General features: G+C 37.2%; 1 protein-coding gene across 3 annotated transcripts in view; it reads right to left on the reverse strand.

Moving 5' to 3' along the window:
* Nucleotides 1-27,368, reverse strand: part of Prkd3 (protein kinase D3) — a 73,409-nt gene that overhangs the window by 37,522 nt on the left and 8,519 nt on the right. For 2 of the 3 annotated variants that reach the window (XR_013113315.1, XM_034513805.2), the window contains 2 exons: nucleotides 2,925-3,063; nucleotides 1,185-1,316 (listed from right to left, as the gene is read on the reverse strand). Coding sequence is in view for 2 of the 3 variants with exons in the window: in XM_034513805.2 (XP_034369696.1) it covers nucleotides 1,185-1,316; nucleotides 2,925-3,063 (271 nt within the window). In the remaining variant the exon portion in view is untranslated. Of the gene's footprint in view, nucleotides 1-1,184; nucleotides 1,317-2,924; nucleotides 3,064-3,266; nucleotides 3,377-27,368 lie in introns of those variants that run through there. The other variant, XM_076942299.1, reaches the window with a different exon arrangement.

A 27,368-nucleotide genomic window follows, 5' to 3' on the forward strand; every position in this document is an offset into this window, starting at 1 on the left:
TTAGTATTGTGTAATTATAAACACATAATTATATAACACAAAAGTTGTATGTGTATCATGTGTGTGCAGGTATTTGTATACGAGTATGGAGACTAGAGATGAACCAGCTCTCATTACATAGGAGACATCCACCTTGTTTTGGGGGCAGGATTTCTCATTGGGCCCTGGAACCCAATGATTCTCTTGTCTTTTAACTTATCCTAGAGAATCCCTAGAACCCTAGGGATTCTCTTGTCTTTTAACTTCCCCAATACATGTCACCACAGCCAGCTTTGTACAAGGCTCCCTGGGACTGACTTCCAGTCCTCATGCTTGTATGGCAAGCACTTTACCTACTACGGCACCTCCCTTACTTTATAAATATGTTTTATTGCAACACAGTCTGCTGTTTATTTACATATTATCTATGGTTAATTGTTGAGTTGTTAACATCTATTTTTTTAAATTTCTGTGTATGAATGTTTTGTCTTCGTGTATGTGTGTGTGTAGCACATACTTGCCTGGTACCTTTGGGCATGAGATCCTCAGGAATTAGAGTTACATATGGTTGTGAGGCACAATGTGGGTGCTGGGTATTGAATCCAGAAGTGCAGCCCGTGTTCTCAGCTAATGAGCCCCCTCTCTGGTTCATATGGTTAGTTCTAAACTATCACAGCAGAGGTTAGATACAATAGAAACCATACAGCCTGCGAAGCCTTAATAATGTATTCCCATGCTGGTACTTTACAAAAAAAGTTAACTGACCCACCACTGCTTCTTAGTCAGACTTATGTCTGATGAATTGCTATGCCCTAGCAACTCTAATTTACAACAACTTGCCAAATTTACCACTGTACAGAAAAAAACTAAAAATATAATAAAGCTCTATAATAAGTGGCTAATAGTTATTAAGCCACTGTTTCGTATCAAATATTTTATTCATGTTACCTTATTTAACAATTTGTAAAACCGGTAGAGTTGATTATTTTTCACAGAGAAAGCAGTCTCCAGAGAGGTCAGGCAAATTGCCGATGTAAAGGAACCAGCAGGCGAAGGCAAGGAAAGACCAGAGTCCTCATCTTTGCAATTCTAAATCCTTACTACCTAGAAACCAACTATGATTTTTGTCTTTTCATTGATAATTCAAAAATAAAAGTATTTAAAAATCCTCTTTCAAATTAATACACAAATTTAAAACCACTTACCTTCACATTTTAATCCTTGACGTACCAATCCCCAGAGCATTTCACCACAGTAATCACAGAAAGTAGGTGCTTTGTAAGAATGGACATAGAGAGCATGAGGGCGGATCTGGAAGTCTTCTACTGTGGCCAAAGCTTTTTTAAAAAAATAAAAACAAAAATATTAAACTATATTTTATAATTGCAAATTAGTAAGGAATGGCCACCATATCCATTTATACAAAAACACCAGGTAACTTCTGAAAGTTTCAGCTGACCACAAAATAAATTATTTTTAGCATTTAAAACTGTGATTTAAAATGTTTAATAAAAAAAAAAAAACAAAACCAACATTTATTTCTGGTGTGTCACGTGTCAGGGGAAGAGCAAGTGCCGTGGCGTATGTGGAGGTCAGAGGATAACCTGTAGGCATGAGTTCTTTCCTCCTACTATGTGTGTCCCAGGGGTCAAAATCAGAGGCCTTTATCTGCTGAGCCACCCTTCCGGTCCAGTACTGTGATTTTTAAAAACAGTTCTTCTAGAAGTCCAGCAGCTTTAACTGAGTTAAGTTCCAAATAAGTCAAGTTGGAAATCTGTAGGCTAGGTATTTCAAAAGCTTTGTCTCATAACAAGATGGCAAATAGCTATTACATTTTCTTTAACCAATTAAAAACTGCTTAGCTTAGGGTACACTGAGAAAGGAAACACTGAAGTAAAACATAAAAATAAGAGTGCTATGGAACTTGACCTTATTGTCACAGTGTTTCTGTAAAAATAGACATTGAGCTCACAGGTGTCAGGGACTCCTTTTTTCTCCATGAGCAATGGAGTAGTAGATGAAACACCACTCTTTCACTTCATCTGAAAGTCAGTAGTGAGGTGCCTGTGGTTCGATGGAAGGTCCACAGCCAAGAAAGAATGAATGTGATCATGACCTTAGAGGAGAGCAGCACATAAATCTCCTGTGAGTGAAGGGAAGCCAGGGGCTGTGGTGTAGAGTGATCAATGCAGGGGGCCAGGGAGATGGAAGAATCAGAAACCGATGAGAGTTGTTAGGACCAGTAAGGAGACACAAGGGCCAGAGGGGGCCTCAAGAATAGTCTAAAAGATGACTGCGGGAGGGTAAAGCGGCAGGGCTGTGGGGGTCTGCTGACCACTTGCTTCCTTTCTCTTACCAACCTTCTAATCTTGCCAACCAAAGGATGCCGTCCTTGTGGCAGTCCTCCGCCCTCACACTACTCACTGACCATCCTGCCCACCTGCTGCTGAGGAAGTGGAAATGGTGGGAGTTAGGGAGCAGGAATGGCAAGAAGGGGCAAGGCGGGAACGAAAATGGGAAATGTCCACTGGGAACAGGAAGGAAAGGGACGTTTTTTAAATCACTCAAGTAACCAGCAGGGCCACTTCTCTCTTTATCCAGATTCTCCCTTTGGAGCCTCAGTTCTCTCTTCCACACTTTTAATAGAAATGGGAAAAGGAACAACTGTAATCTTCCTTCATGTTTTTGACCCGTAGAAAAAGAACTTCTTTTCAGTTTAACTGGCAATCCCTTAGCTTCAAAACACGTAAGTAATTCAGTTTGTTTTCCTACTTTCTCATAGTGCTATGACCTTCCTGAAAGTGAAAAGCATGCAGAAACCATGACTACACATTACGGAAGCAAGCAATTACACAGTGCCAAAGCCAAGTGCAGCAGAACACAGAACTGGTGGAGCAAACACCCTGTGGGAGAACAGAGAAATGGGGAAGGAGCCATTTGCTTACCTGACAGGACAACTTCTACCAGATCCCCTTCATGTATTTCATCTGCTGAGGTAATCAGCTGCAAAATATTTTCTGAGTTCATGTCGTGGCGAAAGAGAAGAATTTTATCATACATGCCAAAGAATCCACACTCTGGAAACTGAAGAAAGACAGCCTTGCATCAATATTCCATAGCTTTCTGCTGTTATAAATATTCTATAAAAGAATTGTAAAGTGTCCTAGCATAGTGCTGGTTACTAACAACTCTTTTGATATTTAAAAGGTGAACCTTGTACTCAAACATCCTGGTTAATTTTAAAGCTCAAAATCAGAAAAGTAAATTTGCAAATAAATAATCATTACCTTAAAACACATGTGTCTTACAAATTCCAGATTTCTAATTGTTATGAGACAACATAATCTTCCACTCGCTCTGTCTTTATCCTGAGAGGCAAGTAGTTGTTTTCATTCATTAGAGCCACACTGCCCAACACATGATCAGCTACTGCTATTCTGTGGGTGTGATGTGTAAAATGTCCATGTGCTAAAGGTTTGCTCTGCACTGTGCACTCCTATGAGGTTCTGGAGCCCTTCTGTGCCAGGAGTATGTGGGGCTTGGGGACAGGGAAAGTCTTAAAGGGGACTGTCCACCTCTGGTGTCTTCTGGACTCTCTTCTGGTCTCTGACCAAGGATGGACAGTTTTGCCTCTGCTATGGTGTGCTGGCCAATGCAATGGAGTCAACTAATTGTGGGCTAGAGCCTCTAGCACTGAAGCAAAATATCACTTTTCTCTATAAAACTGATTATCTTAAGCATAGCTATTCACCATAGCTTGGCTGTTCACCATAGTTATTTAAATCTGAAACAATTAAAATCAAATAAAATAAAAGGTATATTTCCTTAGTCACACTACACATTGTAGGTAACTGACTGCCACTGTAGCTGCAGCTACTATACTGAACAGCAGTGAAATAGACACCTACATCATCTCAGGGCTAGCTGAAGACCAAATAATTCTCTAACAGCAGTCACAGAGTACTAACTTCAATTCAAGCATGCGTCTAGTATTTTAGGTCTGTTCACTGCACAAACACAGGACTCATCAGGGCTCGAAACGGAGGCTTGAGGATTTTCCACATATGCCCTAAGTGTACTATTCTAATGAGTCTACATTTATAATACTTAGGACACGCATATGTGGAACAAAATATGAAGATGTGTGTTCAATATTTTGAAGGAAGTAGCTTAGAGTTAAATTTTTTGTTTTTTTTTTAAGAAAGGTCTCAGTATGCAGTCCTGGATGGCTTAGAACTTGCTGCAGAGGCCAGGCACCCTCTCAATTTCTGGGATTAAAGGCATGCACCACCATACCTGATGAAAAATTAGCAATTTTTAATATTTTTCTTACAAAATAATTCCTCTTTTAATCAACTAGGAATATAAAAATGTCATCTATTTTACTAGTGCCTTGGAACATGCTGTTGTAGAAACTTCCTTGATTCTCCGAAGATAACAGCACAGTTGTCCTTTAATAAACAGTACAGTATGTCACTGGCTTGTACTCAATGATCTGACATGAATCAGTCACACCAAATATGTAAATATGCTAATCACAGGGATGCTGTAGACCACACGGCTCACGCACTTCATATGGCGGTACTAACTTGGTGAGGAATCACAAAAGACATTTCTCTGGTTTCATACTGTAGCAACTTGATCATGTAATTAACATGTTTTCTATTTACTCAGTTCACTGGGGAAAAAAGCATGACAAATTTATAGCCCACCTTTGGCAGTCTCCAATCTTATGGCAGATGTTTTAGATACAGTAACCATCCTAATTTCTACTTATTATCTTATTATTGGATATTATTTTTCCTATCAGAAAAGTCTTACATATCATTCAAAAATTTTCAAATCTTTCTCAAAATTATTTTTGCTAAGTTGAAAACTTATTATTATCTAAATAATAAGTAGCTTATTTAGAAAGTTAAGAGTTTATTTGTATTTTTAAAACATGGCAAATCAGGATCAAAAGTAAGTGTTTTAGTTAGAAGAGATGACAGAGGTTCTGGTTAGTCAACAAAATGATGGACTGGGTATTAGGACTATCTTGTACCTCACTGGTACAATTAGGAATAAGTATGCTCTAATTGTATTTTGAGAAGAAAGTTTTACTTTAACAGGAAGAGTGATATGTAGGAGGAGCTAAGTGGGAAGGAGTATTGAGAGGAAGAGATGGAGTAAGGAGAGAAGATGAAGGAGAGGAGAAGCTAGGTGATGAGAGAGAGAAAGAGAGAGGGGGCATGGAGACAGATGTTCACATGTCTCCACCAGTCAAAGATAGTTGATATATCTAGGTTGGGTATTGGGTTACACTTCTGATTGAGCATTACCAAACTTATAAATCCTTTGATTAACATTTTTAAAAAATTGTATAAAAGCAAAAAGGAAAGGGGGGGCATGGGACAGGGGTTTTCTAGGGAGGGGAAATGGGGAAAGGGAATGGCATCTTAAATGTAAATAAAATATAAAATAAAAAAAATAAATCCCAGAATGAAAAAAAAATAAGTCTGCTATTAAAAAAATAAAATAAATAAAATAATAAATAAATAAATAAATAAAATAAATAAAATAAATAAAAATAAAACATGGCAAATAATGGCAACATATAGAAACACTTAGAATTTTTATAATACCAGCTCTACCTCCAATTATCTTTGCTATCAATAGTATTTATTATAGTCTAAACTAAGTTTTAATGTATATCTATTATGGTAATTATTTTTAGTTGAAAAGACAGAAATAAGAAATTATTTTGTTTAAATTCTAATTAAAAATTTACTAAGCTAAATGATTAAATAGGAGACCAAAACAGCTTTAGAAACTAGTTGCACCATCCCTGAATATTAAAAAAGGATTTTACCCTCATAAGAAAATAAAATCTCTAACCAATATTTGAAAGAATGAAACTGATTTTTTGGGGGGAGGGGGTTCGAGACAGGGTTTCTCTGTGTAGCCCTGGCTGTCCTGGAACTCACTCTGTAGACCAGGCTGGCCTCGAACTCAGAAATCCACCTGCCTCTGCCTCCCAAGTGCTGGGATTAAAGGCGTGCGCCACCACCGCCTGGCTGAAACTGATTTTTAAAATAGCTTTTCTAGCATATTTGCTAAATACAAGGTATAGATAGCAGTTGTAATAAGAAAACAATCTGTGTCTTCCAAAAGCTTACATTCTAACAGGAAAAAAAAATGAAAATAAGCACAGATATTAAACAACAGCATAGTAAATGGCAAATGAAATACAAACAAATTCCAGAATATGGGCAAATAATAACTGAGAAAGTTGATCAGTCTTGGTTATAAAACAGGACAGCAGTCCTGCTGGCTTTACAGGGAGGGTGTCAAAACTGAATCTGCCCATGACGGTGTCTAATTTCCTAGCACTGTAATTCATGAATGCTAACAGTTCAAAATATTTTATATTCTTAGAGGGAGGAGACAAGGGCAAGATGGTAAAGATCCAGGCTGTGGTCTAGACGCAGCACTCAGAGGACTCAGGCAGGAAAAGAGCTGAGCACATCCCTGAAGAGAGGCTGAAGCTTTGGTCAGGAGAGCATTTCTAGATCTGAATTACATAGTAAGAAACTGAACAGATGCACTATTTCTCTCTCCAGAAAGAATAGTTGGTTAGTCATCTGATCACTAACCCTGACATAATCAGACAAGTCAAGTCTCTACTTGTAGTAACTGAAAAAAATTAACTAAAAACACCTGTCAATGAAGAAAAGCAATATTTAAACACATGTATAGCCTAGAGAAGATATAAACAACAGTGCAGTGTGCAGTAGCCATGCTACCTACGGCTAACAGGAGCGTGAACTGGGGATAGGGTGTGGCCCAGTGTTTTTCTAGCATGTGCACTGCCAGGCCAAGCCTCAGTACCACATAGATAAATGAATACACAAATTCCCTAGCACTGGTAAAAGAGAGTGAAGAAAATATTATAAATAATTATTTAAAATAAACACTCGTATATCAAGAGGCTGAAAGATATTGGTGATGACAGTCAAAAGTCATTTCAAGATAAGTAAATATCTTCACAAAATACTTACCTATAAATCTGACAAATCACTGAAAGACTAGTGCAGTGGTTTTCAACCTGTGAGTAGTAACCCTTTTACAGGGATCACCTAAGACCATCGGAAAATATAGATATTTACATTACAATTGATAACATGAGTATTTACATTATGATTCATAACAGTAGAAAAACTACAGTTATGAAGTAGCAACAAAAATAATTTTATGGTCGGGGGTCACCACAACATGAGAAACTGTATTAAAGGGTCGCAGCATTAGGAAGAGAATCACTAAACTAGAGGAAAAGGTGTAATGACTGGCTTGTAAAAAAAAATCCTGCTATTTATTAAAATATTGTATATGTATATCTGTTAAGGCAGCTAGAAATTATCTGAAAGCAAATGTCAGAACCAAAATAACAGAAAACAGACTGAAAAATAAGAAAAGATTAAATATTGTCACTGAAGTTTAGGGAATCACTGTGGCCAATCTTTAAAAACACTGAGGTTTAGAGGCATGATTATAATAAAGATAAACATCTACAATGAAACAGGAAATTAACTATAAGCACATAGCTTTAAAACATCTAAACAACATATAAAATAAACAGAAACAACCAGCTAAGGAAATGAATATACACATAATTGCTACCCATGAGTTTCAAAATTCAGATGTCAGGTCTTCACAAGTAAGAATGTGACTCAAGTCTGCTCACGCATGACAATCATATTAAAATTTTAAAGAAACTAACTTCCTCTCAATACCCTCAGAGCTCAGGGAACATCACAGAAGAGGCCTAGATAGACTGCAAGAACAGATGCTGGGGTAGAACGAAACAATCTTCTGGATCTGACAGTACCATGAGCTCTTAGCAACTATGGCTGCCTGTATAAGATCAAGCCAGCCAACATTTCAGCACAGAGCAGCATGAAAGTCTCAAAGGATTAATAAAACATTAAAGATATTATTTAAAAAAATGATGTTCAGGCTTTCCTCTCAAATGGATGCTTGAGTTTTAAAATTACTTTAAAATGTTATTCACGGGCTGGTGAGATGGCTCAGTGGTTAAGAACACTGTCTGCCCTTCAGAGGTCCTGAGTTCAATTCCAACAACTGCATGGCGGCTCACAGCCATCTGTAATGAGATCCGATGCCCTCTTCCTGTGTGTCTGAAGAGAGACAGTATACTCACAAACATAAAATAAATAAATCATAAAAAAGGGTGGCTCACAGCCATCTGTAATGAGATCCGATGCCCTCTTCCGGTGTGTCTGAAGAGAGACAGTATACTCACATACATAAAATAAATAAATCATAAAAAAGGGTGGCTCACAACCATCTATAAGGGAATCTGATGCCCTTATTCTGGCCTGTGGATGTATTAGCAGCAAATCACTCATACATTAAATAAATAAGTTATTCATTATGTTTATTAGTCTTTATTTTTAAAAAGTTTTAGATGTAAAGAAAAATCCAGACAACATTACAGTTTCCCATCTACCCAGTTCCCATTACAGTTTATAGTATGATTTACATTTACAGCAAACGTCATATTTTGTTTAGATTTCCTTAGCTTTCACCTAATGTCCTTTTTCCTTTCCAGGATCATCCATGAATCTGTATGACCTTGAGCTGCCAGGTACTATTAGGTCTTTTTTAGGTCTAACAGCTTCTCACATTTTTCAGTTTTGGGAGAATCTGACTGGTTGCTCACTGGTTGTGAGTTTTATAAGATGCCTTACTAGTTGAACTGTCTGATGTTTATCTCATTTTAAACTGGGCTTGGGGATTTTGAGGAGGTAGACTACACAAGTAAAGTGACATCCTTACTACATTCTAGCAAGACTGTGCTCGGGTTTTTATGTTCTGGGAAGAAACTTAGGTCTTCACATTCACATAGCAAGCAGTTTACTAAGCCATCACCTTGGGTCCTGAATTCAAATCTTATTAACTGTATAATCTTTTTTTTTTTTTTGGGTTGTGAGCCTAGCCTTTAACAGCTGAGCCATCTCTCCAGCCCTTAACTGTATAATCTTAACTATGGTTTTCTATCTGTAAAATAGAGCACACTTGGCAGTTACCATGAGAATTAAACAAATTACTATAACATAAAGAACTTGAATTCCTAATGAATTGGATGTGCCATGAACATTAGCCATTACTGTTTCCTATATTTTGTTATTATAAACGACAGTCAGTAAGTAATCATGTATCTATACCTTTACTACTTCTGGAGTATATGTATAGAAATAGTTTCTCAGAATATTTTCTACGTCAAAGTATACATATATATGAAACTTTTAGATACTGACCAATTGGTCTTCACAAAGGCTTCATCAGCTTATATGTCTACCTGCAAAATATTAAGATTGTGGGGGCAGGGGAGATGGTTCAGTGCTTGTTCCACAGGCAGGGAGAGAACCGGAGTTCAAATCCTAGAACACATGTAAACAGAAGGTGGTTCTGATGGCCTTCTGCAGTTGGGAGATGAGATGGGGAGTCCCCAGAGAAAGCTGACTAGCAAGACTAGTCACATCAGTGAGCTAGGGTCTGAGATGAGAGACCCTGCCTCAATGAAAAAAAAAAAGCAGAAGAGTAACTGAGAACAACTCTTGACATCACCCTCAGGCCTTTACATCCGTGTGTACACATGTGCACCACATTTGCACACACTTGGGCCCACACATGCAAAAGTCAGGCAAATACACACATGAATACAATATACATGAAAATAAAGCAAGGGTTTTTTTTTGTCATATGCTATTTTATAAGTGCATTATCAAATTTATTGCTCTCATATAAAAAGTGGTACTTGTGTGTAGTTTCAACTTATACTCCTTCCCCCCCCCCCCACCTTTTTACACATGTAGGTTGATGGTGTGCATTCATCTGCATTCATGTTCTATGGGCAGATGCATTATTTAATAAGGCAGGTTCCAGCAAGTCTAGCCAGATTGCCCCAGGATTCTCAGACTCTGTGTCCCCAGGTAGCCACCATGTCCTGCTTTTGTGTAGATTTTGGGAATCTCAACTCTGGTCCTCATGCTTACGGGAAGAGAGCTTTATCCATGGAGCCATTTCCCTTGCTCTGACTTGTATATGTCCATTACACAAGGCTGACCATTTTTCATATGCTTAAGATATGTTATGAGAATTCATTATTTACATTTTTGCCTATTTTTAATAATTCATTGATCCTCAAACTCCAAATTCATCTATTCCTCAGAATTATTTTTTCCTCTTCCAGAATGATTCTCAGTACACAGGGGGTATGTGAAAGTTATGGGCAAGCCACACATGGAGGCACACACACATAATCCTAGCTTCTAGAGCTGGAAGCAGAGGATCCAAAGCTCAAGGCCACCCTTGGATAAACAGGGATTTGGAGGCTGGCCTGGACCATGTGAGGAAATAAAGGCATGAATAAAACATTAAAAGCCACAAACAGAAGCACTTTAGATTTCAAAATCTATCAAAAATAACTTGCCACAGAAAGTGGAAGCTTTTAGAAGATAATGGATTGTTTTTCTAAGCTATACTTCAACAGAATAAGAAAAAAAGAAAAAGGCTACTTTCCACTCAGTTGTATAATTTTAAAAGGAAAACAATATTCTGGCAAAATAATGCAAACAAACTCTTGACTCCATCTGTGTATCTGCTGACCTCATTCACGGGGCAGCAGAGGGAGAACTACCACACCACTGTTATTTTCTATTTACCCTCAAAACGTAAGGTGCCCCAAGAAATGGTCTCTATACCGTCTAAACACTCCATTCTCATGGAGAACAGGACTAGCAGGGCAGCACTGGGAACATGTTTAGTAGCTGTCAGTAACAAGCCCAGGCTACAAGTGTGTTCCTACAGAGCTCCCAGCTGGGTCTTTGTACATTTCTAGTTTCCAGGACTTGGGTTTGCAGACATTTAGTAGGTAAGGTATCGCAGAATGCACAGATCAGCTCCATCAGGAGACCGTGTGGCTCCAGCTGCTGATTAGAGCTCAAATTGAAGAGCCCTGCTGCTCTAGGATGAAAGAAGTCAAAACTCTAGAGCCTGGGGAACAGTTAGTAACCCTCTGAAAAACGAAAAGCCCATGCTTTCTTCCCTACCCTACCTCAGCCCTGATTAGAGGAGGAAATGAAGGACGGCCAAGGAACTAAGAGTTTAAAGCAAATAAAACAAACAACCAAACAACCAAACAAAAAACCTTTAATTTGGCCTGTTCCTAACAGCACTCTCCCAGTAATTTCTCAATTTACTTTAAACTTTTTTTGGGTCATTAGATCCTCTGCTTTGTGCAAAATGAAGGCTTTTCCCAGTTCTAAACCAACTGTGGCTAAACACTGAAGCTTTGTCTCGTAAAATCTTGCACTAGTAACTTCTGTCAGTAAAATGTCAGAAAAGATAGGGAGCTTGCAAAACTTTTATTTTACTTGGCAAAATAACAATTTGAATGTTAACAACAACTTCAGAATTCAATATTATCTGAGTGAATTATTTACCTATCACTTGGCACTTTTTAAAAGGTAGTATAAAAACAAGAAGCCCTTGGAGTTTTAACACACATATATTTTTGTTTTCATTATAGGTGAGTGAAGTACACCACTTTTAGTTACAGGTTGACACACACACATGTATATATTGAACACTAAATTGATTTCTAAACTTGATGCCAAGTATATCTTTACAGTAAATCTTTAAAATCTATACTAAATAACAGTAAACACAGGCTAAGGATGTTCTCTTTCCAGGTTTCCTCAGACTCCCTAAGAACCCAGAACTTCAGCTATTTAACTGGCACTTATTAAAAATTCTGTTGACTTCTGCAGAAATAAGACTAATATTAATTTAGCACCAATTCTGGAAAGTGGTTAACCATAGGAACGAACTCCAATGATAATTTTCATTTAAAGCCCAAATCACTAGTTTAGAGGAGTCAGTGAGAACTGACTCAACAGGACTTGATGGACTCTTCCCGTTCCCTGCTGGTTTCCAGTTCACAGTCCTGTGGACATCAAGTGCCAGCAGAGTTGCTCAATTTAACACCTACACTTCTGAATTGTCTTTAACTTTAACTCCTGGACCTTTCCTCTTTTAGCTATGATTGTAACTTGAATGTGCAGCAAATTAATTTTCTCTTCAATTTAAGTATTTAGTAATGACTGCCTGACACTGTTTAACCTAGATAATGTGTATGTGTGTCTATGTGTGTGTGTGTGTGTTATACATATATACATCAGAAAGATTAGAATGTCGCCAAGCCACTGCGACCCAGCTGTAGTAGAGAAATGGGGAAAGAAAGCAACACAGAATGACAACTCGCTTGCTTCTAGAAAACAAAAGGCACAGCTGGGGTTTCCCACTACAACAGAAGTGTAAATTACACTTGATACATGTCTACAGCGACAATGGATTCCTTCATTCAGACAGACCACATCACCCCTAAATACACTGAATATTCGGTCTTCAGATCTAGTATTCAAATGATCAAAACTAAAGCCAAGTATTTTAAATCACCTAAAAGTAGACAGCTTTAGTCAGAATTTCAATTTTACTAAATGCCATTATAACTCAAATGAATTGCTTTCTACCAACTTCCTTTCTCATTCCAATTACATCTAGTTTTTTTCATTCAACAAACTAACAGCAACAGTAGCTTTAGAGGGTATCTTTTAAGCTCTTACCAACATGAAAGCAAGTAAATGGGGGCTAGCACCCACTGGGTGGTCATCTCATTCCAGACACTGTGAATGGAATCTCCCATTTTAAATAAACACGTCCCAACTAAAATTAAAGTTTTGTTGACATGCTGCAACTAATGCTCCAACTTTGATGTTCACTAAAGTTTTAAGACATCTATAGAACTAAGGATCTTTCTAAATTTAGAGTCTTTGAAGCCACAGGTGTATTCTCTGACTATTATGTTCCAGGATTGCGCGAAGAACTTTGTATTTAACCACCACAACTCTTTATAAAGGTAGATATTCTAACCGTAGGCTCATAATCTGTCACTCAACTGATCTGACTGGCACACTACACCTGGCTCAGCCCCAGCTCCACTGCTGCTAGACTGCATTCTAAGGTCTGACTGGCAGCTCCACTACTTCCCTGTGGCTTCCTGGCAAACACACCCTCTCTTCAGTTTATATGACTCTAGAAGGTGGAAATCGCACTCGTGTTCATGTTGCCTTGTAAACTAGGAATAAATAGGAATCTCAGAGTACGAGGGTAACTCAGTGGCAGTGTGCATACTGAGCATGCACGAGGCCCCGGTTCAACTGCCAGCATCCCACATATACACATGCTCTTATACAGAATATGGAAAATCCCATCATTTGCATGACCTTGCTTTTTAGTATAAAAGCAAATAAAATGCGTCCCTTACTAAATGTTTACTGAAAGTGTGGCATTTCTGAGGAAAGACACGAAGAAGTTAACACTGACCTCAATGTAATATGTTGGAAGACTTTCAAAGCTTTAAAAAAAAAAAAGGAAGCTAAGTTTTGGCTTATGCTAACAACAACAACAAAAGAAACTCCACCTCACTCCACCCTCAGGATGTGTCATGAAATTGGATGAAATTCAAAAAATGACCACTTTTGGTCATATCTAAGTTTTAAACAAAACTCAACTAAAAATGATCTTTAGTTAAAGAGATATTTTTTTGGAAAAAAAAAATCTTGCTGTTTACACTGATGTAGCCCTCGTCAGTGTTTAAACAGGTTCATGCTTAGCACAACCAGTGACTCTCTGGGATTTCTATGAGATTCGACTACACTCTTCAGGACACCAGATATTAGTTCTGTCTTTACTCCAGTTGCACACACAGTACTTAGTCTGTATTTGTTTAAAAACTACTTTAACCATGTTCTGCTGTGCTTGTTTACGAATTTATGGAATCATCTTGTGAAATGCACTGTGTGTCATCTGCCCCAGTGTTTAGTGTAGTCAGTGTGTTTCTCCCCAACATGTGAGCACTTTGTAGGGGGAGGATACTGATCTTATCACACTCACTGTGTTTTACACCCTGATTTTGGTCTTATTATTTTTATAGCTGACATTATGGTTTGTTGACCTAAATGTGAGTTATCCTGGTACAGAGCAGCCAGTCAGCTCCATTTGATACTGATTTTCCTTTGACCCCAGCGTGCACATTTAACTTACTGTTTCTGGAACTTACTGGGTGGAGGTCAGCATTAAGTCCCTTCCAAACTTAAAACGGGTTTTCAAAAGTCAATTTATGGGAAAATGACCCCCTTTTTAAAGGTTTTTTTTTTCCTATGACTCCTTTAGCATATACCTAAAATAAATGTATCACAGACTTTTCTAATTCCTGCTTAAGTATATCAAACTCCAATTTCTGCAGCTCCCTTTCTATTTTTCAGATTTTTTAAATTAATGCTCTTGACAACTTTAGGACAATATCAGATAAATTTCTGACTAACACTGTCAGAGCAACAAAACAAACAAAACAAAACACCAACCAACCCAAAAAACAGGAAAACCCAGTAAGATCTTTAACTTTTAAAAAGTAATTTGAGAAATAAAAATTGTATACTATTTGTCCCTTTTAAAGACAAAGCAATCATGTTACCTTTTAAAAGACATTTAAAAACATTTTTTTATAAGCATTGATTGATGTTTTGCCTGCATGTATCTCCCTTGGAATTGGAGTTATAGACAGTTGTAAGCTTCCATGCGGGTGCTGGAAATTGAACTGGGTTCTTTGAAAAAGCAGCTAACGTTTGAAACCACTAGGCCATTTCTCCAGCCCTAAAAATATTTTTTAAAGTTTAAATTTTTATTATACTTGAGAAAATTATCACTACGTTCTATTCTTTTCTAAAAAGTTTCTTAAAGATTCATTCATTACTATTTTATGTGTTGTATGTGTGTCTACAAGTCTGTGTAGTGTTTGAGTGTGTGTGCATGTATATAGTGTTTAAGTATGTGTGTGCATGTATGAAGTGTCTAAATGAGTGTATGTGCATGTGTGTGCTGGTCTGTGAAGAGACCAGGAGAGGGTGTCAGATTTCCCAGAGCTGGAAATATTGGGAAATAATCTCTAGTTTTCCGGGAGAAGAGCAAATACTCTTAACTGATACACCCATTTCTCTACTCCCTTTTCTCTATTATTATTTTATCTTATGTGTATGGATGTTTTACCTGCATGCATGTCTATGTACTATATGTGTGCCTGGTGTTCTTGCAGGTCAGAATAGGATTTTGGATCCCCTGATACTGGAGTTATACATGGTTATGAGCTGCCAACCATGCATGCGAATACAGGAACTGAACTGGTCCTCTGGAAGAGCAGCCAGAGTAGCAAAGCCACCTCTCCAGTCCATCTGACTCTTTTTTCTCTAAATGAAATTATTTATGTACTTTGGGTTAGTTTTCCTGTCCCTCTTCTGATATCACATAGCCTTCTATAATCTCACTCAATTGTTACTATCACCTTTGGTTCTACAGGCTCTTCCTGGTAGTTTAATCATTGGAGATGTAAATTCAACACTAGAATATCTTTATTTCATTGTATTTGATAATAGTCCTAAGTAAACAGAAGTTTGAAAAAAAAAAAAAAAAGCATTTACTCAGCTACTGCTCAACCATAGTAATTAACTCACTAGTTAACTCACTTGAACTCAAAATTATGAAATTCTGAAGTCATGTACTGTCACCATTAATCTAAAATAACCAAACCAACCAACATTCTGGGGAATACACTGAACTATTTCTAATAAATCATGAGCTTACACATGTAGGTCAATAAAAGCTTAAATAAATTACCCAAGTGATATCAGCAAAATCTGTAAGTTTCCACACCAGTAAAAGGAGCATTTGAAGTGCTGACAGAAAACTGAATAACTTACACATTAAGGAAATCAGTTATCTTCTTCTTTTTAAAATCCTTTTCCTTCTTTCACTCCCCCACATCTTTATGTATGCTCAGGCTAGCCTCAAATTTAAGATCCTCCTGCCTCAGCCTTCAGAGTACAGTGATTATAGGATCTACATGATACAACATAAGATTCTGACGTGTGTATATTAAATAAAGCACAAAACAAAATTAACATGAACCTAACCTGGCAGCACCTTTTAGCTACATACTGAACAGAAAAAACCTCAAATCATACTGGTTCTGAGTTACCTTTGTTTTAGAGTCTGGAGACCACTAAGATCAAATTAATAAGTAACACTGAGAAGTTAGCATTTATTATGTAACTACTGTGTGTTAGGTAACGGGCAATCACTTTATAAACATCTAAGATACATATACATGTGTATACACATACATAAATAAGTTTAGTATTTTCAACCTCACTTTTCACATAAGAAACCAAGGTCACATAACATAAGTGGTAGAGATGAACCTCAATTTGACCAAAAGCCTATGCTTTGAAGCAGGATATCATGCTGTTGTTCACGAGTCTCTTCCTTTATTCAACTAAGAAATAATTCGATGTTTGTTTACAACATCCAAGAGTTACAGATTTTGCTGATATCACTTGTGTAATTTATTTAAGCTTTTATTGACCTACATGTGTAAGCTCATGATTTATTAGAAATAGTTCAGTGTATTCCCCAGAATGTTGGTTGGTTTGGTTATTTTAGATTAATGGTGACAATATGTGACTTCAGAATCTCATAATTTTTAGTTCAACTGAGTCAATTTGGATGTCATAGAGCTTAAAGATGAATGACAGATACATCCAAGCTAAAGGGCAATTGCAATCAGCAGTAAACATTAAAATGCAGGTTACTAGGATATCAGTACTCAAGAAAGGGGAAGGATGATCCAAGCAGTGGGGCAATGAGCACAGTCCTAACTAATGAGGCAGCATGTGTCCGAAGCTTAGGAATGCTGACCACACATATGTCTTGGGAGTCATCACTGCATTTTGTAATAGTGGCTTACAGAAGCAAACACATATTTCTATCACCTGCTCCTTGCTAGTAACCACAGATGTTTGTCTAGCTAACTGCTGGGAGTAAGGGGGAGAGGGAGGTCACCACGAACTTCTTGAGTAACTTGGGCTAGCTTACATAAAGTTTATAGCACCACTAGGAATCACAGTCACAGAAATTTATTTATTTGACCATGAAAGAGAAAGAGGAGTTTGTGTGTGTTTAAATGACTCGTTTCTACTTGCTGACTGCCAAAGATGTTAACAGCATCTTGCTTTATCCATGCTACAAGCTACCAGAGAATAATAGCAAGGCATTACTCACACTGGAGGTCTATTTCTCCAGGTAAAGTACTATGGTGGATGGTTATACAAGCAGAAAAACAAAAGTTTAAAACAGGCTCTCGTAATTCTCCAACAAGATAGCAGCGATCCCTAATCTGACGTTCGATTATCTTTTATTTAACGTGATGAGGGGGAGGAAAAAAGCCTTCCATTTTGGGTGCCTCCACAGGATTGAGCACTGTGACTGAACAAAGTAAGAGCACCACAAATATCCATCCAACTGAAGCAGTAAGTAGTAGATAATGGAAATCTAGGTAACTGACAACAATATCATTCTTTCAAGCTCTCTGCACACTGCCAAATAGAAAGCAGTTACTAGCTTTTATTTTCTAAGTAGATTCAGCTATCTTGTTAACGTAGAAATAAATGTCGTTTTAAATTACAAGAGTATAAAAAGAACTCCTTTTCTGGTAGATAGGAAATGAGATGTTAATCTCATATAAAAATATATAATTTAAATATTTCAAAGCATCTTCCTATTATCATTTACCTGTTTAAGTACTAGACCTGTTTAAATATTTATCTGTTTTGCATTAGACTAGAAGTTCTGAAGATTGGCTAAGTTAAATCTGTATTATTCGGGTAGGCATTCTAGTGCTACCAGCTTTGAGAAGAATGTTGGTGAATTAACAATTTATAGTGGATGTTAAGTAAAGTAACCTTAGGCAGAAACACACATAAAATAATGTTATTTCTTGGCTGACAAAAGTATTGTGAAAAAAAGCTTATAGAAACCCACTCTATATTTCTCCTAGGCGTAATAGGTCTGCATCTGCTAATTCGGTGTTTGCAGTAACTGTGCAGCCTGACTATGATGAATAATGAGAACTGAAAGTGTGTAGAAACAGAATATGTGACAATAATAGCACAGATAAAAAGAACAGAAATACAGGGTTCTGAGCTACACACTGCATTATACACAAGACAGTCTAGGCGAACTTAAAAATGTTTATAGTATATCAACTAAAATTAAAAAATTCAGATGTCTGTAAAATGCCAGATATTTCAGGCTTAGAGGGCTCTGGGTATCTACTGTACTAACCTCCGTTGCAGACCTTATGTAAATGAATGTAATGCTGTTCTTCAATAGAACTACAGCAGTAGGTGGTGGGCCAGTGTGACGGTTAGATTTTAACTGTTAACTAGACAGAATCTAGATTCACCTGGGAAAGGAGTCTCAACAAGGGACTGTCTAGATTAGCTGGCTGGGGGTGGGGTGGGGGTAGGGGTTGTCTTGATTAAACTGAGGTGGGAAGTCCCAGAGCACTCTGTGTGGAACCATTCCCTGGGCAGGGCATCCTGGATTGGAATGAGCTGGGCACTGCATGCAGCGTTAATTCACTGCTTTCTGCTCTTGACTGAGGATGTAATGTGACCAGATGCTGCAAATTCTTGTTGCCTTGACTTTCCTACAATGATGGACTGTCACCTGGATTGTGAGGCAGTAAACCTTCCTCCATAAGTCAACAAGTTTTATCCCAGTAACAGGAAATGAAGCTAAGATAGCCAGATTTGGTCAAAGGATGTAGATGGCCAACCCACGCACTAGGGCAAATGCTAAAAGGAACTTTGAAAGAATATCAAATCAAACCAAATAAAACAACCACAACCACAACAGGGGAGGAGAGAAAATGGAAACTAAAAGAAGGCAGAAAAGGCCCCAAGAACAGAAGAAACGCATATAGAAAATATACACTTGTAACAGGCTGCAGATACCAAACTGAGAATGTATTTAATTTACCTAGCCCAGCAAACATAGTTTAACAACTGAAAACACTGTAGAATATCAGCTGTTACCAGTACAGTCCTTAGGCTGGCTAGTAGTTGTCGGCACCTAGCCTTATGAAATTGTACTGTACATAAACTTTCAAAATTTGAAGTATAATTTCTACTGTATATATACTGCTTTTGTTTTTATCATGAAGTGGAGAAGTCCTAAGTAAAATCTTTGTAAGTAGGGGAAATCTGTGTATTTAATGAATCTATATTGAAAATTGTATTAGACATGAGTGATCTTAACACTTAAGTAGTTGACTGAATAAACTTACAACACACAATCAACTATAAAACCTACATAAAATTATAATAAAGATAGAGGTATACATGTATGTCTCTACATATATATGCAATCATATATCATGTGAAAAGACATCACAATGTAAACAGCAATAAAAAGTTATTTTAATGCCAAAATTCCAGAACAAGATATAATTATTACAAATAAAGAAAGATATTTTGAAAATTGGGTAAATATACCAAAAAGTTTTTAAAAATCTAAAATGTGAGTTAGATTGATGGCTCAGCAGTAGTGAGTACTTGCAACTCTTTCAGAGTTTGGTTGCCAGAACCTATGCCAGGTACCTCTCAACTATTCCAGCTCCAGCAAATCCACTGCCCTCTTCTGCTCTGATGGTACCTACACATACACTGTGGCATACACTCATACAGATAGATACACACACATAAAAATAAATCAACAAATAAATAAAAAATCAGAGATGCATGTACAAAATTTTATTACATTTCTTTCATTGATCATGTTTTTTCCTCCCAGATGCTCCTCATCTTCCTTCCCACCCAGAGGCTCATCTGCTTGCATACTTGGTCCCAGCTGGAACTGTTGGGAAGGATTTGGAAGTGTGGTCTTACTGAGGAAGGTATATCCCAGGGTGGCTCTGATGCTCTTTCCTGCCATTTCCCCCCCCCCCCCCCCACACACACACACAAATGTGCTTGGCCATGTGTGGAGGTCAGAGGTTGACAACAAGGCTTCTTCCTCAATCACTTCTCCACTTATTTTTTGAGACAGAGTCTCTACATGAATATGGAACATGCCATTTTAGTTGGCTAACTGGCCAGTGAGTCCCTTGGGACCCATCTGTTTCCACCCATCCTGCACTGGTGCTGCAGGCCACAATATAGAAAAATCAATTAAATAAAGGCTACTTCACTGAAAACAAAATTGGTAAACTATAAAAAATTAACAAGAACCAGCCCTGATCAATACCAGGAATAAGTGGTTCACTACAGACTTACAGAGATATTAACAAAATAGAGTGTGCAACTTTCATTAACCTTGAAAACTGAAATTAATTTCTTTTTATATCCAAGGTACTAAATGTATTGATTGTTTTCTACTGCTGTAATGTGCACCATGACAAAAAGCAACCTGGGAAAGAAAGGGTTTATTTCACTGTAAAGCGCTCAGTCAGTCTATCATGGAGAGGTCAGGTAGGATGGAGGCAGGAGCTGAAGCTGAGACCATGAAGGAACACTGCTTACTGGCTTGCTCGTTTTCTTATACAACCCAGAAATGCGCCCAGGGGCAGCACTGCCCACAGTGGACTGGACCCAATCTGATGGAGGTAATTGTTTTCAACTGAGGCTCCTCTTTACATGTATGTCTAGCTTGTGACAAATTCACAAAAAACTAACCCAGACACCAAACTTCACCAAAGAAATATTGATCTGAATAGTTTATGTCTATTAGATATAAAGCAGCACAAAGGAAATCCTTGGTCTAGAATGGTTTCAGTGGTCAAGTTCATTAACGCTAATAATGTTAATTATTTGTAGAAGAATAGGAATACTTTTCAGCTTGAGAAGCCAACATTAGCTTGAGGAAGGAAGAGCACCTCAAGGGTAAAGTATACCCAGATTAGTATCCCCAAACCCTGTTCAATCCCTAGCACCCTTCTTCAAACCTCATTCTGCTGACACCCAAATCAAGGATATAAAAAAGGAAAGCTACAGGTCAGTATCTCTCACGAACAAAGGCAGAAAAAGTTAAGAAAAATATTAATAAATCAAATTAGAAAAACTGTGAAAAAGATAATGTGTGGTGACTAGGTGGTTTGCTCCAGGAATGTAAGGCTATTTAACATTCAAAGATTCAGCTAAGAAAATGTGCCATGTTAAGAGACTAAGAGAAAAACACATAGCTGCCAGGGAGGTGGGGTTACTAAAGACATTCTCTAGAAAAAGTCTCCACCACCTGGAAGAGGCAGAGACTCCTTAACCTGATGAAGGACACCTTCAAAAATGTGCACCATCCTGATTGGTCAAAGACTGAAAGATTTTCCTTTTACAAATGGAAACAGGATGCACATATATTTCTATTCAAAATTATGCTGGAAATTCTCACCACCAAAGCAAAGAAATATAAAAGCAAAAGTAAGAAAAAGAATGAAATACTACTTGGAAAAAAGCAAGATTCCCTAAAGACAAAATAATCTATACAGAAAACCCTAAAGAATCTTCAAAACAAAGTTAAATGTGTTTAGGAAAGTTAAGAACATATAATAAAATCCTGTATTTCTATGTAACACGTGAAAAATTATAAATAAAGAAAAAGCTATACTAACAATAAAACATAAAACTCTGAAAACAATATCTGCAAGTTTCAGAAAGTCCTTTCTATAGTGTAAAAACTGAAAATTTTAAATTTTAAAATTTATATGGAAATGCAAAGGGCCAGATGGGCAAACAATTCTTGAACAAAGGACAAAGTTGAGGACTTCAGTATTTGACTTCTTAGGGTTTTTATTAAGACAGTATGAAATTGGTATAGAGACAAAGTATTCAATGTTTAAGAACGCCCAAAATCTGTATAGTCAACTAATTTACAACAAAAGGTACTGAGTAATTCACTGTAGAGAGGTTAAAATTTCTAATACAGTCCTAGAAAAATGTACATGTAACACACAAACAGATGAACTCTGACCCTAACGTCACACCATATACAGAGTTAACTTGAAAGTCACACTCTCCATGTTAGCATTCCCACCCCAACAGCCACAAACATCACCTCAGAAACAGGCTCTTTGTAAATGACCATGTTAGGATGAGGTTACCAGTGTGAACTCTGAGGCAGCATGACTGTGCCCCTATAACACGTATGAAACTAGAGAACATTTTACAGGAACTGAAATAAGGCAAATGCAGAGATGAATACCAACGGTCTTCTTGCTTACATATAGAATCTGAAACATTAGAACTCAGAGGCAGAGAACAGGCTACCAGAGGCTAGGGGAGGAGATGAGAAAGACGACAGTCAACAAGCACAAAGCCTCAGTTAGACAGGAAAATAAGTTTAAATTCTTTTGCAACTGAGACCTACTGAACAATGTGCTGAGTGTGTGTGCACATATTTAACAACAGTACTTTGTATTTCAAAACTGCTGAGTAAATTTGACATGTCCATAGCAGAAGAAAATGTTAAGGTAAAAGATATGCTATAAGCTTGTTTTAATTATCTGCTGTTTAAAACTCAAATCACTTTGTATCAGGGATGTATGAAGGACTTTAACACTCAGTAATAAGATGAACAATATACACTAGTTTGCTTCTTGTTGCTGTGATAAAACACTGAGAAAAACATTCTGGGGAAGAAAGGTATTATTAGGTTAACAGATCACAATCATTGTCTACTAGTGTGAGAAGTCACGGTGGAACCATGGAGGAAAGCTGCTATTGCTTCCCCATGGCTTGCTCAGCTTCTTTCTTATACAACCCAGGACCACTTGTCCAAAGCAGGCTGGGCCCTCCCATATCAATTACTAATCAATGCCTCAAAGATGTGCCTGTGGGCCAATGTGAAGAAGACAATTCCTCAACTGAGGAACTCTTCCCAGGTAACTCTAGCTTGGGTGAGCTGACAAAAATACTAATCAGCATACAGTCTGTATAAACTTCACATAAGAAAACTTAAATTTCAAATATATTCACCAGGAGATAACAAATTAAAGTCAGAAGGAGGAGGCATTAGTATATAGCAACCTGACAGGCTAAATTAAAAAGGCAGCTGATATCAAGTGTGAGCAAGGAAATGGAGCTTGTCGGGAGGGAAAGTGTACAGTTATCTTTGTATATCAGTCTGGCAAGGTATCACAAACACAGCCCTACTAAGTCACCCCGTCATTACACTTCTAAGTAGACATACAAAAGTCAACATACATTTAGAGCTTGTAATTGAGATTGTATGAGAAGGCTGACAACTTGACTCATAACCACCAAAACTGCAAACAGTTCTAGTATATATCAATGAACAAAGAAATTAAGGCATACCTAATATAACAGACTAATTCAGCAATATAAAGAACTATAGAAATACAATATATATTAATTTCCAAAACACTTCTATATGATACAATAAAATACAATAGTATTAAGTTCCAAAACACTACATAGAAGATGATCTCATTTCTGTATGAGAACACCCCGAAAGGCTTACATTACAGTGAAAGAATGATGACTAGTTGTTGTTTGGGGCTGGAAGTCGGGGAAGAGACTACAGATGTACAAGAATATGTCTAGGGTGACAGGGATGACTTATATCTTGAATTAGAGGAATTATATTGCTGTATGAAACTGTTGAAAATGATCAATCTCGTGAACTTAAAGTGATGGAATTTATTACAGATATATTTTATCTCAAATCTGTCTTTTAAAAAACAGTATTCAGGGGACTGAAAAGACGGCTCTATGGTCAGAAGCACTTGTTTCTCCTCCAAGAGAACCCAAGTTCAGTTTCTAGCATCCACATTGGACAGCTCAAATATACAGGCAATTCCAGTTCTGGGGGCTCTATGCCCTCTTTTGGCTCCCAAGAACACTGCAGGCACATGGTGCACATACATACACTCAGGCACACATATACACACATAGAATCAACAAATAAACAAGTCTTTAGAAACAGTATCTTGTAAGATAGTTCAAGAGAAAATATAAATAATATACATGGCATGAGTGTATGTGCATCCCACATTTCTGACTAAAGATGCTAGAAAATAAGGGAGCCACAAATTAAATGCTTTATTTTATTAGTTGTTTTGGTCATGGTGTCATAGCACAGCAAGAGAAAAGTAATTAAGATAGGATCTACAACAAAGGACCATCAACCATAATAGAAATGCATACCCACACAAACCTACTCCTTAGAATTCCCAGATGATCTCATGCACATTAAAGTCTAAGATGTACTACAGTCGACTGTGTGGATTAAATGCATCTAAATCTCCTGACACCAAGTAGGCACTTACTAAATATTAGCACTTACATTCCTTTTATTGACATTTATTTTATTTTTAATCATGTGTCTGTGTGGTGTATGCTACATGTGTGGGGGTGCTCACGGAAGCCAGAGATATCAGATTCCCCAGAGCTGGAGTTACAGGTGGCTGTGATCTACCTGACATGGATGCTGGGAATCAAACTTCGGTCCTTTGGAAGAACAGTAAACTGTCATAACTGTTAAGACATTTTTCTAGCCCCAACACTTACCAAGTTCCTTTCCCCTGTCTTTGCTAATCCCAATCCTTCTGTCTAGAATATTATTCTCACCTCATTCTTTGTTGCCAGATTGCCACGTTTAATATTATTGTCTGTATGGCTTCAGCCTTCTACATTCTTCACCAGCCTACAACGTACACTTTTTACTTCAACATCTCATGCTACTTCTCATATCTGATACTAGTGAACGTGGTTCCCTCACTAGAATATAAGCTTTTAAGGGCAAGGACAATGTCTAGTCCATCTAATCCCTAAAATGTAACTACTGGTCTATTTTTAGAAGGTTCTACATAAGAGAGATTATCAAGAATAGAAACTAAAAGAACAAATATGTCCATTAGATCAAATCACTCAAATAATTATAAATGAACTAATCAAGTGCCAGTCACTTTTCTAGAATTTTACATGTCAGCTACTAGGGAACCATGTACTTCAGTTTGTTATAAAGGCTTCAACGCACATGAGGGCAATTAGCTTCAAGGGAACTGGATTCTATGGTTACTGACTGTATAGTCTCTTTACTGGAAGGCATTTAAAAAATGAGCAATGATTGATAATGGAAAATCAAAGCAGCTGTCTAGAATACAACAGTTAGAAATGGAAGCTCTGAATTCTTTTATCACAGGCTTAGAAAGTAACATGTTTTCTGTGCTTCTATTTCCTTTTTGATAACTGTGGTGACCGATTCATAGTGAAGCTGTGAAAATTTAATAGAATTTGTGTAAAGAGGCTTGAACAGAAACTGACAAACCAACAAATGGCAGTTATAATTATTACTAATGTAGGCATTCACTATTTTAAAAATCTAAAGCATTTCTTTATAGAGAAATTATCATCATTACTAACTTGAAGGAATCTGGTACATAAATTATAAGTATTAAATAATATCTTTCTTTAGAGGTTCAAAATTATCACTCAAGTATCACTCAATTAATTATTTCAGAACCTGAAACTGTATGTACACAAGCAACTAAATGGATGGCCAGAAAGCAAGATCTCTAAGACAAGAGAGAAGGTAAGAAATGTTGACAGCTTTTTCAAATCTCAAATGAGTTAAGGATCCATCAATGTATCTATAAAATCCCTGAATCTAAGCTGGTGCTTTAAGATTTCTTACTAACCACTCAAGCTCCTCTCTCTTCTATCTGTCTCCTACAGAGAAGACCCAAACCTCACAGCTACACTTAAGAGACTGGAAACCATCCAATTCAGTGATTTAACAGACCTGGACGCTTACTCAAACAAGTAAAATCTCTTGTCCAATGTCATCCTGTAAATAATAGATCCAATTCTCTAACAATCCTATAGAGAATCAGTATGTCTCTGTATAAATGTGTGAAGTAAATGGATGTATATACATTGATCAAAAAAAAAAAAATCAAGCTAATTAGCTCATATAGCCATTATACAATGTATCCATATTTTAATATGCTACACATGATAATATATAGACACATATTTTATCAATTAAAAACAAAAGTTGAAAATTCTAAATGTTGAAAAATGAATAACACATTTCACTGAATATAGATTATAAATTCTTATGCTCTCAAAAGATGCTATCCTTAAGTTTAAAAAGTTTAAAAAGTGTAAAAAGTTATGAAATAGTTACAGAAGTATCTGTAAAAAGCTTATGTGGTATATAATGAAAGGAAAATAAAACTGAAGACATTGAAAGGTAGTCCTAGGCAAGGTGGTTTGTGTCTGTAGTCCTGGATAATGAGGACTGAGACAGGAGAACCCCAGAGACCAAAGACCAGCCTGGCCAATAACAGTAATACTACATCTCAAAATGAAATGTTACAGTAAGTAAAGACACACAAAAACAAGTCAACAATGCTGAGGATCTAAAGTCACTCTTACTTTAGGCCATATTTACACCAGCAAGTCACCGTTAAAACACAGGCCCAATAAGCCATTATCACAAACTATAATGTTTTTGGATTAGTAACTACTTTTAAATTAGAAGCTAATAACAAACCATATAAAACATAGGAAATAAAAGATGAAGAGCTGAAATTCAATGTTAGTATTCTCACTAAGACTGTGTATGTCTCTGTGTGTACACATTTGTGCATGTATTTCTCTGTGTGTTTATGCAGGTCAGCGGTTGGCTTCATGTCTCTTCCTCATTCGTTCCTTACCTTATTGCTTCAGATGGGGTCGCTCATTTAACCCGGAACTCACTGATTTTACTATCATGGCTGGCCCGTCTCCCTTCACCTCCCTAGTGCTGGGACTAAGGTGCAATATTGCTGAATCTAGCTTTTTATGTGGGTGCTACAGGGATTTAAACTCAGGGCTTCATGCTTGTGAAGCAAGCATTGCATAAATTGTGCCACTTACACAGTCCCCAAGAGAAAAGTTTTGCCAAAATGTTTGTTTGAAACAAGTGGTTGTCCATCAAGAATAAAATAAAGCCAATTAATATAACCCATATAAATAATTCATAAATAGAAATCATTCTAGCTTATCATGAGCCAAGATTCATTAAAAAATGGCACAGGACAGAGTGGGTTGGTGGGGGGGGGGAGGGGCTCCTGTTTCTCAGAGGAGAAAGGAAAGAGGACCAGAGGGAGAAGCTGTGTGAGGGGGAGCTGTGATTGGGATGTAAAATGAATGAACGTATGAATGAATAAATAAGTAAATGAATGGGGAAAATGGCACAGGATAGGACAAGAGGTGCTTACACAACAACCACCCACCCTGAACAACCTGTTATATATTCCAAAGTGATTTACCTGTTTAAGAGGAAGAGAATGTGCTTCTATAACAAAGGTTGTTTAGGTAGATTCTGAACTTCCTCTGTGAGAAATTATCAGCATTCAAAGCGAAGGCAAG

This window comes from Arvicanthis niloticus, chromosome 11, assembly GCF_011762505.2.
Source record: "Arvicanthis niloticus isolate mArvNil1 chromosome 11, mArvNil1.pat.X, whole genome shotgun sequence".
Classification (NCBI taxonomy): domain Eukaryota; kingdom Metazoa; phylum Chordata; class Mammalia; order Rodentia; family Muridae; genus Arvicanthis; species Arvicanthis niloticus.